The 15417-nt window shown below is 46.6% G+C and overlaps 1 protein-coding gene across 1 annotated transcript in view; it reads left to right on the top strand.

Moving 5' to 3' along the window:
* The first annotated feature begins 319 nt into the window (after positions 1-319).
* The window catches only part of ATP6V1D (ATPase H+ transporting V1 subunit D), a 92957-nt gene continuing 77859 nt past the window's right edge, over positions 320-15417 (top strand). The window contains exon 1 of the mRNA XM_018570916.1: positions 320-458. Within this exon, the coding sequence (XP_018426418.1) occupies positions 418-458 (41 nt within the window). The 5' untranslated portion in view covers positions 320-417. The remainder of the gene's footprint in view (positions 459-15417) is intronic.

The raw sequence follows: 15417 nt of genomic DNA, 5'->3' as shown, positions 1-15417 counted from the left end.
GAATGTGCATAAAATGCCATCCACCATTTACTGCCATGGATGCTATATTATAAATGTTCACAATTAACAATTACAAATAAATACCTCGTACATAAATGCCTGTTTCCTCGTTAATCCTGGTGTGCGCAAGCGCAGATGGTGAAGTCGGTAAATTCGACAGAACAACGGCTTTATACGAAGCAAATTATTCCCACTGTCAACAGTGTAAACCGTTCAGATAATTTCCAAAGTGAGTGCTTAAGTGAATGTTGCTAGAAATGAGTTCTCTTGCAATTCTGTGCTTTAGCGTTATTCGGCTACATCATATGATCAGTCACGAGACCCCGCCTATTCTGCTCGTGTCACATGACTTAGTGCTTTTGCCTGTTCGCAGATCTGGTGACAGCAGAGAGTAAGAGCAGCGATTCCACCGGCAAGATGTCTGGCAAGGACAGGATTGAGGTGTTCCCTTCTCGGATGTATGTATGAAATTATTTGGTACCTGGTAACTATAACATGTATTCTTGAGTTGCTGCTTTGGTGTAAAGGTCATGTATTCATACGACAGCTTTGGTGTCCGTCCGTGTCCCCCCGCTCCAAAGGTCGGAGACCCCCTGATATCCTTGCGTCTAACACAGGGTCCATAACCCTACATTATATGTGAGGACGCCAAGAGGCAGTTCCAAGCCGGAGCGTATCGGAAGAGGGGATCAGGTAAGTAGAACTGCTACAATTCCCTAGACCAGGGGTGGGTAACTCTACATAAACAAGGAGTTAACCCTTACAGTGGGGCTTTTTGTTTCCCTAGATATAAGCTTTAACCTTTTTGCTGCCAGTGCCTTTTTTTGCACACATGTTATAATCCACATTTTCGGCCTGCAAGTTACTTAAAACCCCCAAAACATATATTTTCAGAAAGCAAAGACCCTGTAGAATAAAATGGTGGCAGTTGCAACCATTTGTTTATGTCGTACGATATTAGTGCAACTCTTTATCAAACCCAAAAATGCACTTAAGTTAATTTTAGTGCCTGAAAACATAATATAATCATTTTTTTGACAAAATACGGTACCCCAAATTGTCCATAGGCAATGCTTTAAAGCCCTTACAGGTCATCAGTTTAGATATATCTGTGAATGTTGCCCCTAGAATCATTGCTCTCACTCTGGCGCAGACGGCAATACCTAACATGTAGCGTGATTGTTTTTTTTCGTACGTGGGTAATTTTTAAAATTATTTTCACTTTTATTTTATTTTTTTTTACTTGCTATCACTTAAGGGATCTTACAAGCCCCCTATGTAATGTCATATTGGAAGTGACAGGAAATCACTAAATCACTAAAAGACCCCTAGTGTCACCTTTGCACTCAAAATAAGCTATTGGAGAACAGATCATGGCCCAATAGCTTATTGCCCGTCTTCTGCAGCCGAGCAATGACGAGACCGGAAGTGATTCAATCAGGGGCTCTTCCGGTTCACTAGAGTGGGAAGGAGATCTGCGAATGGATGTTCATCGGTCTCCTTCCCGCCAACTCCCGACATGCCATTCCCAGGCCCGCCATCCAGAAGGAAGGACAGTGTCAGCACAATTCCGAGATGATTTGATGAGCTACAGCTGAGTGATACACAAATAAGGTTCAGTTTTGTTAATAGTTAAGGTACTTGAATATATTTTTAAGATTTATCTCCTGAGTTAAGCCTTTCCTCAATTTGGAATGATTCTGCTATGTCAATATGAGTCATATTCGAAAACAAATAGCTCACAACTGTCCTGATTTGAATCCAACATCCTCTGTCCTTCTTTCTTACTCTGTTGCTCAACTACACTTCCTATAATATGTTTTTTTAACTAGCTTGTATTCTATACTATCCCTTTTCATTCAACCTCCATCTTATTCAACCACCACCTCAACCTAACCACTCAACCATCACGTTTTCAAACAATTCATCCCCACACAGCTACCTCCTCATGTATCACTTCCCCCTCCCTTTTGGATTGTAAGCCCTCAGGGGCTTGGCCCTCCTTTCCATCTTGTCTTGAATTGTATTGTGATTTTAATGTATTCCTTATATTGTAAAGCGCTGTGCAAACTGTCGGCGCTATATAAATCCTGTATAATAATAATCCCTTTAATTTGAAAAGCCAGTAGAAAGGAGCATCTGGGATAAACAGATTTGTTTTGTGCATTGATTCTTTATGGTATAACTAGAAGCATGTAAGGGGTGGGCAAAGGGGTGTCCCTAGCATTATCGCCACCTGAGGCAGCGGTGGGGTGCTTGTGGTAATGTTTTGGGGAGGGGGGTGTTGGGGGGGATGGGGTTCTGGTGGTGTATGCTAATAGCGCTATGGCTGGTGTCCTGGTGGTTTATCGCCCAGCTCACTGAGGTCATTGGTGGCCAGGAGCTGGCTGGGACACTTGCCAGAGATCCTACCCAGCTCCTGGCAACCAGTGACATCACAGGTTGCCAGGATCTGAGTGGGACGCTGGCCAGAGAATTCCTTTTGTTGCTGCTGCTGCCTCTGGCTGCCTCATAGGGACAGCCCTGGGTGTGCATACTTGCTCTGTGCTGAAAAATGTTCCTATTTCTTAGAAAGTAGGTAGGTATGGTTTAAGGAGTTGTACAATGTAAATTTGTAGTAACTTGCAAGGGCATATTCACACCATGTGCTGTGGCGCAGTTTTCAGCACCTGATCAACACCAGTCATTGCAGGGGTACATAGAAAACAGTTATTTTCCATAGGCACTGTTTACACAGCAAATGCTGACATAAGACTGGTTGCAATGCAAAAAAATTCAGACATGCTGCAGTTTTCCACAGCTCACCTCATGCCTGTACCGGTCATCGTACCGCAGCATAATCTTTCAGGGCTTTTTCACACCACCTGTGTTCAGACTGCACAGGCTTTTTTTCCCAGCCAATTTCCCTTGTGATGCAAATGGTGATGGTGATACTCACCAATGCAGTGGTGTGCCTTTAAAAAAAGTACAGCATGGAGGCGCATGCGCGCAGGGATCTAAGATGGCCGCGTTTTAGATCTCCTCCGTGCCACCCGTGCAAACTCCCTCTGCCATCGTCCTTCCAGCGGCACCAGCAGCTCACCCCTGCCTAACCGGAGCACGACATAGACCCCCTGCACCCTTTCGCCCGATGGGGAAGTCGAAAAAAGGTCCGCAGACCCGCAAATCTGAGCGTGCTGTGGAGACCGCGCGGCCTTCCAAAATGGCGCCCGCTCCACTCTCAACTTCAACTTCGGACCACAGCCGGCACTCAGTGGTGGATGACCCGGTGTTGAATGCAGATCCATGGCCCCGCACTCCGCTTGCTCTCCGTTCCCAGGATCCAGAAGGCGACTCGCAGATGCTCTCCCGTTTTCGCGGCATTGTCCGGAAGAAATTTCTGCGGCCTCCCGCAAGCTATCAAGTGATCTGCTCCGCGAGATTAGAGACGTAGGCCGCAGGACCACCGCCATCGAACATAGAATTGATGACGCCACCTTAATCCTGGACGACCATGAAAGGGAGCTGGCGACCCTTCGGGACGAACTTGAGCAGCTCAAGGACAAGCAGGAGGACTCTGAAAATAGGGCCCGTCGTAGTAATGTCCGCATCCGAGGCCTCCCAGAGTCTGTTACAGACCTGCACGGTTCCATGATGGCCTTCTTCCAGGAATTGGCGCCGGACCTCCCTGTGGACCGTATGGAGTTGGATCGCGTGCATCGCGCACTAGCTAGGCTCCCAGGGATGTGGTCCTCAAGTTCCACCATTTCCGCTCCAAGGAAAGAGTTCTACAGGCGGCCCGCGACAAAGCCTCCCCCTCACCTTTCAGGGCTATGACCTGCAGGTCTACTCGGACCTATCCCCCGTCACGTTGGCGAAACGACGTGCCTTGAAGCCATACCTGATGTGCCTGAAGTCCATGAATGTTCGCTACCGCTGGGGATTCCCCTTCAAGGTCTTTTTCACATACGGAGATGCCCACAGATCTTCGCTCCCTCTTCCAGGAATTAGGCTTCGTGATCCCACCAGAGGAACCCCCTCATCGCCCTGCTGTTCCCCATCCGGATACGCTACCATTACCACACCGCTCCCCCTCAGAAGCGCCAAGGGCACGAAGTTCCCCCTCGACGACACCGTCCAGGATCCCCCGGCACCTGAAAGCCGACGCTCTCCAACCTGACGGCGACGGCTGACTCGCACCCCCCTGCCCGACATCCCTCCAAGGAGTCTTCGTCCCGACAGACTGCACGCTGTCCCATGCCTAGACCGGGTTGGTATGGTTTGCCCCACTTGGTGGCTGGAGTCGTTATCTGAACCTAATTGTTGGATTTTTAATTTTTAGGTTCTCTTACGTTTTTGTTTCTTGTTTTTTTTTTCTTTTCCGGGACTTTTGAGTTTTTACATGTGCGATGGATCTCCAGAGCCCACGTTAGGCGGTTTGCCACCTGTGCTCTGCTACCTCCCTCCCGGCATCCATCCCACAGTTTGTTATCTACTGTGGACTTGTCTCTTTTTGCTCTAACTATACCCTGTAATTGTTGGTCACTCCTAGGCCTGTGGTTTACCTAGGCCCCTGAAATGTTTGGGTGACGAGTACTAGTTTACTGCATTCCAAGACCCAGCTGGTAAGGTTTACCTTTATTCTACTATTGGATTCCTCTTTTGTATACATTATGTTAAGAACTTATTTCCAGGTTTGCCCCACACCCCCTATGTCAATTCCGTGTAATGGATCCAGGGAGCCTATGCTCTGGCTGTGCCTCTCTCGTACAATCCTGCCCCCCCTCCCGGTATCCATTCCATGGCGTATTCTAAGATGTCGAAGTAAGCCTTATTACCCTCACCGTTCTTGCCATTGCTCGTCACCCCGGAACACCGACATTACCTGAGCCTGGGGACTGCCGTGGTGACGATCACTGTCTTACACCTCTCCCCCCTCCCCCTCCTTGCTGTATTCTCTGTATGGTGCCCATTCCTCTGTATGGTGCCCATTCAACTCCTGTTTAGGGAATTCCCTGCCCGGGTGGTTCCCTGCGCCTCCTTCTTGGTTCTCTGCTCCGGTAACCTCCGACCTTGAACCCTAGTAGAGTGTACCGGCTGGTGCGCTCCCTAGCACTTTCCCTTCCACCTTCATCTCCACTGCGTCTGTTTCCCTTCCTCTCCTTCTCATCCCTCCCGTCCCTGCCCGCCCTCCTCCCCTGGTCCCTCTTTCCTACGTGTGTCTTGTTGTCCACCCTCCCCGCACCCACTTCCTCACCGCCCCCACTCCCCTGAAGTACAGAGTCCCTACTTGGGTCACCGGCCCTGAGCAGCACGATGCCGCTCCGCTGGCTCTCCCTGAATGTGCAAGGCCTGAACTCCCCCCAGAAACGGACGAAAGCCTTTCGCTATCTCCGCAGCCACCATATTGACATGGCCTGCTTTCAAGAAACGCATTTCTCGACCTCCAGTGCCCCCAAGTATTTTGATGGTTTCTTCCCATCCGTATATCAAGCCAATGCCTCCACGAAAATCCGAGGTGTCCCCATAGCCTTCCGTAAAACAGCGAACTTTGTTTGCACTAAGCAGATAGCAGACCCGGACGGACGGTACCTTCTCTTGACGGGCAGGCTTAATGACACTGACATCACAGTTCTTACCTATTATGCGCCTAACTCTAACCCAATTCCTTTTCTCACTCACCTCTGCTCATTACTTGTTACACATGCAAACGGTACTCTCTTCCTGTGTGGGGACTCCAACCTGATTCTCCATGCCCAACTTGATAAATACCCCCCAGGTCCCACTGCGCAACTCCCCCACAGCCAAAGCTTCCAACAATTGCTCCTCCAGCATAACCTGGTGGATGTGTGGCGGGATCACCACCCCATTGGAAGAGACTATACCTTCTATTCTAACCCCCATCGCTCCCACTCTCGTATCGATCATGCTTTTCTCCAAAGGCGCTCCCTCTCTCTAGCCTCCTCCTCTCATATTCTCCCTATACCCTGGTCGGATCATGATGCAGTGCTTGTAGTGTGCTCCTCCGTCCTAAGCACACCCCCCTCGCCCTCCTGGTCCTTAAATGAATCGCTGTTCTCGCTATCCGATATACTCATGGAAATCCGCATGCGTACCCTTGATTACTTTCAGCTCAACGCAGGGTCGGTCCCCTCTGAATCGCTAGTCTGGGAAGCCTATAAGTCGGTCATACGTGGACACCTGATCCAAATAGCATCTAAACGTAAAAAGGATCGCAACCAGCGCATTCAGAGTCTTGAGTCGGAACTGGATCAGAGGTCTCAGGCCTTCAAGTCCAACCCCACAATTGCTAACCGTACATTACTGGCGTCGACGCGGGCTGTGCTTGACCTCTGCCTCACAGATAAGGCCGAACGTTCCCTGCGTTGGACGAAGCAGAAATTCTACGCGAAGGGCAACAAACCCGACTCTATGCTAGCCAAACGCCTGCGGACGTTTGATAGTGTCCCCACCCCAATCTCCCTCTGCACCAGACTGGCCACCCGCACTAGTGACCCCACCAAAATCCTATCTGAATTCCGTCATCATCTCTCCAAGATATACTCGACCCCTTCCACATCCTCCCTCGATACTATCCGCGAATTTCTCTCCCGAATTACCCTTCCAGATATCCCACAAGCCGGTAGGGACCTCATGGAGACGGAGATCTCTGCCATCGAAGTCCAACAAGCCATTATGGCCATCAAAACGGGTAAGCGTCCGGGCCCGGATGGATTCCCCGTCCTTTTCTATAAAAAACTATCAGAAGATCTATCCCCCCACTTGGCCTCCCTCTTTAATGGTCTCCTGAAGGATGACTCCATGTCCCCACACATGCTCACAGCGAACGTTGTAATGATACCCAAGCCAGATAGAGATCCCCACTCCTGGGCCAATTACCGCCCCATTTCCTTAATAAATGTAGACGTTAAGATCCTTTCTAAAATTCTCACCTCCCGTCTTAACCAATTTCTAGGGTCCCTGATCAAAAAAGACCAGGTCAGCTTCATGCCCTCCAGACAGGCCGGGGACGGGGTCCGGCGGGCCCTTCACCTGATGCACTTAGCCAAATTACGCTCCAGAGAAATGATGTTGCTGTCCTTGGACATTTCCAAGGCCTTCGACATACTCTCTTGGCCGTATCTCTTTGAGGTCCTCCGCCACTGGGGCTTTGGCTCCCACTTTATATCCTGGGTCGCTGCCCTATATGCCTCGCCCCAGGCCAAGCTTAAGTACTGTGGCTTTGAATAGTCTCTTTTCCCGATAGCGCCAGGCACTCTCCAAGGTTGCCCCCTGTCGCCCATCCTTTTTGCCCTAGCCCTCGAACCCTTGGCGGAATACATCAGATCCAACCCCGATATTCAGGGCCTTGAGGTGGCGGGCACACACCACAAAATATCCCTCTTCGCTGATGATGTTCTCCTGTCATTGACTAACCCCCTCCCAAACCTCCTTAAAGCACTCTCAGACTTTGCACTCATCTCAGACTTACAGGTAAACAAATCCAAATCCCAAGCTCTTGATGTCTCCTTGACGCCTGCAACACTAGCTGCACTCAAGCTCTCCTTCCCGTTCACCTGGGCCCCCTCCCTTTAAATACCTGGGCATCCGCCTGACCCCGACCTATGACACCCTGTACGCAGCCAACATTCCCCCCTCCTGAAATCCCTCGCTAATTTGCTGGCCTCCTGGTAGAGATTTCCCATCTCCTGGATAGGGAGGATCCATGCAGTGAAGATGACCTTCCTGCCCAAGTTACTTTACGTGTTCCGGGCCCTGCCGAACCCCATTCCTGGCCATATTTTTCGCATTCTCCAACGAGGGATACTCACATTCATTTGGGGCAACTCCCGTCCCCGCATTAACCAAAAACTACTATATCGCCCCAAACTCAGTGGAGGTCTTGCAGTCCCCAATCTTCGAGCGTACTATACGGCGGCCACCATTGCTCCCTTAGCTCTTTTACATTTAACAACCGAACTCCCACTATGGGCGTGTCTAGACATGGTGGACTGTCACCCTCTGCCCCTCACGTCCCTGCTGTGGCTTTCCCAAACTGACCGCCCCACTAATCTCAGCCCGATCCTTAGACACTCCCTGAAGATTTGGGACGGAGTTCAAGACTCCGGCAACCTGATGTCACCTCCCTTTACTGCCCTGGCTCAACAACTCTCCATTATTCCCACCTGGTGCCACCGACCCTCACTCGTTCGCATGGTGGTCCCGTAACGACCTGACCACTGTACACTCCCTCATCTCGCTCTCCGGTGTGAAATCGTTCCAGCAGCTCCGCACCAATAGATCCATTCCGCTTCGGGAATGGTTCCGCTACACCCAAATAAGCCATTTTATTAATTCGCTCATGAAAAGCACCTGAGCTCCCTCGAGAATGACCCTATTCGAACATTGCTACAACTCAGATCCGCACGCCCCAGGTGTCATCTCTCTGATCTACTCTTCTCTACTATCCTCCACTTCTACCACCCTTGCTTCTTATCAGCGTCAGTGGCATGAGGAATTGGGCAGATCCCTAACCCTTGAGGACTGGCAGCATACCTGGTCAGCAATAGCTCGTTGCTCCCGCAACGTACTCGCACTCAAGAACTCCTACAAAGTGATGTACCGTTGGTATTACACGCCTGCCCGTCTGGTGAAATATATCCCCTCCTACTCTCCGCACTGCTTCCGGGGCTGTGGTCATCTCCAGACCAGAATCTTCCCGGACCCAAAATGCATCCTAATGTATCCCTATGCTATTTCTGGTCTCTGTTCACACCAGTGCAGTCTGTTTCATACAAGACCAGAAAAATACTGCATGTCTCATTTTGTCTGGTCTGGAATGCACTGGAACGCATGCAAACGCACCTTAAGCCTATTTTTAAGCTTTAAAAAAAAAATCAAACCGCTCTGGAATGCAGCAAAATTGCTGCAAAAATGCGGCAAAACGCAATGCACTGCGTTCTGGATCTGGTCCAGGAAATGGTGTGAACCTGCCCTCAAAGGTGACACTTGTCCTGTGACAGCTGTTTAAGAGGAGATATTCCTTTCATTGCAAAGATATCATGTCACTTCCTGCTGAGTCTACAGGACAGGAAGTGAAGGGAAATCTGCCTGAGACACAGATGGCCAAAACACTGACAGTGGTTTTAGCACTCCCCTTCTTTGTTCAAAATGGAAAAATAACATTTTGGCTTTAGATATACTTTAATAAATTCTTCAAACAAGCTTGTGGGTATAGAATACATCTATTTATTTACTTTTTGATTTTGTAAAAATTCAGCAAACTTGATTTTGCTTAAGAATTCAACCCCGTTCAGGAAATTGTGGCCCCTTCTTTTCGGAGAAGGACCAAAGCACCCTTATGCACTTTTTCATGATTCACTTTTTTTTTGTTCACAGGGGATTTGTTTTTGAGCACGCTCCACAGGCAAAAAAAAAAAAAATCTGTTATCAAGAATTCACCTACCCCCCCTCCCCCCTTTTTTTTTCTTTTTTCTTCACAAGCTGTTTAGTGTATACATCACACTGTTTATAGTGACAACACACAGACTGTCAAAGTACCATTTGCTAACTGCTCTGGTATTTTGTAGCTTTTACTACACATTACTTGCCTTGCAAACAACCAAAGAAAAAGAAGGTAAGCTATACCTCTAGAATCTTAAAAGTGGAAAAAACTTGTGGTAATGGTATGTTAAAAAAATATTCATGACATTGCACTTCATCCTTCAGCTTCCTGGAATTAAGTTTTCATGTTCCTTCCCCTTTTGTGACAAAAAAAGCTGTGAAAATTGTTAGCTGTAAAATGTTTGATACCAGTATCCGTGCAGATACTGGGCAATTTCACGAGTACTCATACGCCTGAAAATGTCCCAATACTAAATGCCGATACCGGCATTTTCAATTTTTAAACTGAAGTGGCTGCCCGAGGTCCCTCTTGCCTGTTTACAGCGCCAGCTGCACATCTCCTCCTTCCTGAACCCACGCCACCTGCACCCACCCATGAGACCTTCTGGACCTCTGATGAGACCCTTCACAGCCCAACTGGCAGTGTTCTTCTTTTAATTCAATCATATTAAAAAAAAAAGTAAAGCCAAACCTTTTTTTGCCTTTTTGTGTCACTGGAATACATTAGTAAGAAAAATCTTTCCAATATAGACACCGCAATCAAAACCTAGCAAAAGTTTTGTTTTGAAGCTGTACTTTCAGTGCAGTTATCCTTTAAATAGAACCCCCCCCCCCTCCTCCCCGTTAACCTCATATGTATTTCTGTGCATTTAGCTTTTTGCACAGAGTTCAACTTCAATATTTCAGTAAAATATACACACATTTTATTTTTCCTACATATTTTAACCTGTATTATAATTTTTTTTTTTTTTTTTAAATTATGCTGTTACAAAAAAATGAAAGCACACACATTCATAGAGGACTGAAGTACATACTTTCAGTTACAGGGACAGGAAGAAGTATGAATGGACTACAGGTGTGGTGACAGATGGCATTTGTATTATCTCCATTTCCATATCCTGCTTATGGATCTGTGAATGGATGATGTGGCTGTGTGGGTAGAGCCACCCAAAGCCATATCGAACTTAAAACTGAGCAGAGCCTGCGAGCAGAATAACCCCTTGATTCAGGTAAAAGGGGTGTGGAGCTGGAGATGTGACCATGTTTCATGTTATACCCTGAATATGGGTGTAACATGAAACATGGTATCATAAGTAAACTTAGCCTTTAGTCGTACATTACAGGACACATGCTCCTTTAGACCAGGTCCAAGGCAGTGGCACTTCCTGTCTGCTGTGACCCTGTCCCCGAAGCACCCTTTTGTGGTATGCCCACCGGAAGGATGAAGATCTGGATGGGGCTTGGCTCCCCTTGAAATCCCGCTCTGCTGCAATAAACCACTGGTTGGTAAGTGAGGTCTGTGTTCTAATGGACCCCAAAGTGCTGATGCTCCAGGCCCGAGGGGTTAACAAGTGGAGTGCAGGCTGCAATAGGCACAGCCAATAGTGGGTGCATTTTGGTTGCACTTTAAAAAAAAAAATGGTGCCATTTTTCCTTAGCTTGGGGGGAGAGTCACTTCACCTGCGTCAGCTTGACCCATAGTCACCAGCCCCGGCTCACTTCAAATGCTTTGGCCAGCAAAGGCTCCTACAGTTTGTGATTGGCTGTGAGACGATTTTTTCAGATGCTTGGGTCCAGACAGATTCATGTCCAGGAGCTACAGTTGGCCTCCTCCCAGATTCATGCCAGTCATCCTGCCAGCTTCTCTGCAAAGGTGGGCTGATCTTTGCTGCTCTCAGGCAGCTCCTTGCTCCAGGCATAATAGCCTTTTGTTTTAGAATAGGAAAGACTCAATGGTTTTTACCCCAACTTTTTTACAGTCCCCAAAGCAAAATGGGGCATTTATCCCGTACTGGATATCTGTCTTTGTTATTCTTGGAGGTCTCTACAGGGGACACTCTGCCTCTTGCGCCACTATTTCTAGGTGGATTTCTAGTGCCTATGGTTTAAAAGACAAGGTTCCATCTTTTTCTGTCAAAGCATATTCCACCAGATCAGTTAGGCCCGGTTCACACCTGGGCGTTTTGTAGCGTGTTCCTACGCTCTGCAAAACGCTCAAACACCGAAATCCCATTATTTCCTATGGGTATGGTTCACACCTGGGCGTATTACAGGCGTGTTACAAAACGCCCTACGCCCAAAGAAGTACAGGAGCTTCTTTGGGGCGTATTTGCCACGCGTATCCATTGGGATACAGCCAGGTAGCCCTCGGAAACGCGCGTTTGTCGCACGGTTTTTTACCGCAATTCGCGGTAAAAACGCGCAACAAATGCGCATATTCGATACGCCTAGGTGTGAACCCAGCCTTAGTACTTTGTGGGCCTTTCAGTTTCAGGAATTTGTTTCCCAGGTTTGCAAGGCAGCCACCTGGTCTCCTGTTCACATATTTGTTGCATTCTACCAGTTAGATGTTTAGGCCTCCTCTGATGTCAGTTTTAGTTGTAAACTGCAATCAAGCTCTCTGAGGTTTTTTGTTGTTTTTTTTTCAGTTTTTTTTTTTTTTTAGCTCTTCCTTAACCATTTATTACTTGGACCTGTTAGCATTGGTTTTTATGTTGCCCTTCCTTCAGTTAAATTTACTTTTTGATGTCCCAATGGTCTAAGAATTTTTTTCTTGGGGTACATCACAGGCCCCCTGCCCCCTGTTTCTCATGATTTACTCCTATTATTGCTGCTACAAACAGGCTTGCTGGGAGTGAGAGGGGTTTACTCAGTAAACACAATCAGTGTTTAGCCACAAACACATGGGTTGAATTTCCTGATTTAACTGGATCTAGTGCACTGTATTAGCAAGCAAATTATGGTAGAAACCAGTAGAGAGGGCAGACTGTCACGTATATAAACAGTATACATAAAATCTTGCATGAGAACTTAACTCTGTCTTTCCCTATAAGGTTGTGAGATACTGAATATAACTGAAAATAAAATTGAAACCATTTAGTCATAAATAAAATGTTAACACATCAACATGCAGTTTTCTAAAAGTGACATATTGAGGGTTATTAACAAAATGGAACAATACTGCTTTATTCACCAAAGTAGGAAGAATTTTCAGGAGTAATTAACCCGTAAGTTGCACAGCTGATGAAAATGACAGTGATGAATTGCCAGTATGTGTGCATTGCAGTGTCCGACCGACAGTACTGTACAATCGTACGACTTTTGAGGGTTAAGCATGTTTGAAAACTTTGCTAGATTGTACGATTGTCGTAAGGTTGCTGGCGTTTCCGTCCGCCAAAAGTCGTACGATCTACACTGCGCTTGCGCTAATGTAAATACGGCAAATCAGTTACCGCATTTCGTCCAGGTGCTTTTCGTTAATTACGGCTAAATTAATCTTGCCATAATCGGGTCTGCCGTGCGAAAATCGTACGACTATTCGATCATCGGACGAAAAGTTTTGTCCGATAATCGTAAGGTGTATATGGGCACCTTTTAGGGCTTGTTTACACAAGTTACATGTGTTCCAGAGCGTTTAGCTGCTGGAACGCACTGTATCGCACCCTAAACTCCCCCCTGCCTTCTGGCATTGTTTTGCCACTGCGGGCGGGAGTGTAGCTGCGGTGCCAGCCAGCTTTACAATTGTAAACAGAGTCTGTTTAAACGGGTCCACTGCAAAAATTTTGCACCCCTGCATTTCTGTCAGATAATGCACCACTTCACGCAGAAAATTGTTGCAGTTACAAATGTTTAGGCATTCTCATGTTTATTTCTTTTGTTTGTATTGGTATAACACAAAAAAAGTGGAGAAAAAAAAGCCAAATCTGACACATTCCACGCAAAACTCCAAAAATGGACTGGACAAAATTATTGGCACCCTCAATGATATTTGGAAGCACAGCCCTTGGAAAAATAACTGAAATCAAACCCTTCCTGTAACCATCAATGAATTTCTTGTACCTCTCTACAGGAATTTTGGACCAATCTTCTTTCGCCAACTGCTCAGGTCTCTCAGATTGGAAGAGTTCCTTTTCCCAACTGCTGTTTTGAGATCTCTCCACAGGTGCTCTATGGGATTTAAATCTGGACTCATTGCTGGCCAGTACTCTCCAGTGCTTTGGAAACCATTTCTGGTTGCTTTTTGATGTGTGCTTTGGGTCATTGTCTTGCTGTAAGACCCATGACCTCTGACGGAGACCCAACTTTCTGACACTGGGCCCTACATTGCACCCCAGAGTTCTTTGGTAGTCTTCAGATTGATAATGCCATGCTCACAGCCAAGACATCCAGTGCAGCAAAGCAACCCCAAAACATCAGTGAACCTCCACTATGTTTGACTGTAAGGAGTGTATTTATTTATTTTTCTTTAAAGGCCTCACTTCTTTTTCTAAAAACAGTAGACTGATGGGCTTTACCAAAAAGCTGTAATTTTGTTTCGTCTGTCCACAGCACATTCTCCCAAAAGGATTTTGGCTTCCTCAGGTAAGTTTTGGCAAACTGCAATATGCCTTTTTTATGTTTCTGTGTCAGCAGTGGGGTCTTCCTGGATCTCCTACTATAGCGTCCCATATCATTCAGATGGCGACGTATAGTGCGAGCTGACACAGTTGTACCCTGTGCCTGAAGGTCAGCTTGAATTTGTGTGGAAGTTGATCAATGGTCTTTATCCACCATTCAAACAATCCTTCGTTGCAATCTTTGAACAATTGTTCTCTTTCGTCCAAATCCAGGGAGATTAGCTACAGTCCAATGGGCTGTAAACTTCTTGACAATGTTGCACAGTAGACACAGGAACATTACGATCTCTGGAGATGGACTTGTAACCTTGAGACTGTCCATGCTTTTCCACAAAAACTTGGAATGATATTATTTCTTGCAATTTGGAGAATGTGTCAATAATTATGTCTAGTCCATTTTTGGAGTTTTGCATGAAATGTGTCAGGTTTTGGCTTTTTGTTTCTCTACTTTTTTTGTCATACCAATACAAACAAAATAAATAAACATGAGCATGCCTAAACATTTGTAATTGCAACAATTTTCTGCGTGAAGTGGTGCATTATCTGACAGAAAATCAGGGGTGCTAATATTTTTGGCCACGACTGTATGTCCGCATACAGTGATTTCTCGAAACTATTCCTGAGGCCATGCAGTGATGTCTATCACAGAATCATGTCTATTTTTAATGCAGTGCCATCTGAGGACCCGAAGATCATGGGCATCTAATATTGCGTTTTGGCCTTGTCCCTTGCGCAAAGAGATTTCTCTAGATTCTCTGAATCTTTTGATATTATGTACTGTAGGTGATAATATATTTAAAGTCTGTGCAATTTTACATTAAGAAACATTCTGGCATTGTTCAACAATTTTTAGATGCAGCTTTTCATAGATTGGTGAACCTCTGCCCATCTTTACTTCTGAGACACTCTGACTCTCTAAAGATGCCCACACAAAGCTTGCAATAATCGTACGATAATCGCGGGAAATCCCGCGATCGTACGATTATCGCAAGGTGTGTGGAAGGCGTGCGACCTTACAGTAGCAGAGGTCGTACGCCTTCCACACACCTTGCGATAATCTAAGGTTGCGATAACCTTTTATCTTAGGAACATGTTCGAAAACCCGCCGAGAATCGTACGATTGTCGGCAGGTGTGTGGCATGTGCGTAAGATAATGCCTGTTCAGCATTGCGGTCATCGGAAGCCCGCCCCTTCGATCTGCCTGTCCAAGATAGGCCGATCGTACGTTTTTTAAATTACCTTACAACCATCGCAAGACAAAGGTCTTGCGATGGTTGTAAGGTGTGTGCCCAGCATAAGATGCTCTTTTTATACCCAATCATGTTACTGACCTGTTGTCAATTATCCTAATTAGTTGCAAAATGTTCTTCCAGCTCTTCCTTGTTAGTACCACTTTACCAGGTTTTTGCCAAGTCCC

Source organism: Nanorana parkeri, unplaced genomic scaffold (assembly GCF_000935625.1).
Source record: "Nanorana parkeri isolate BGI_ZX_2015 unplaced genomic scaffold, ASM93562v1 scaffold1630, whole genome shotgun sequence".
Lineage (NCBI taxonomy): Eukaryota > Metazoa > Chordata > Amphibia > Anura > Dicroglossidae > Nanorana > Nanorana parkeri.
Note: the sequence above shows the minus strand (reverse complement) of the source record. Positions and strands in the feature narration are given on the sequence as shown.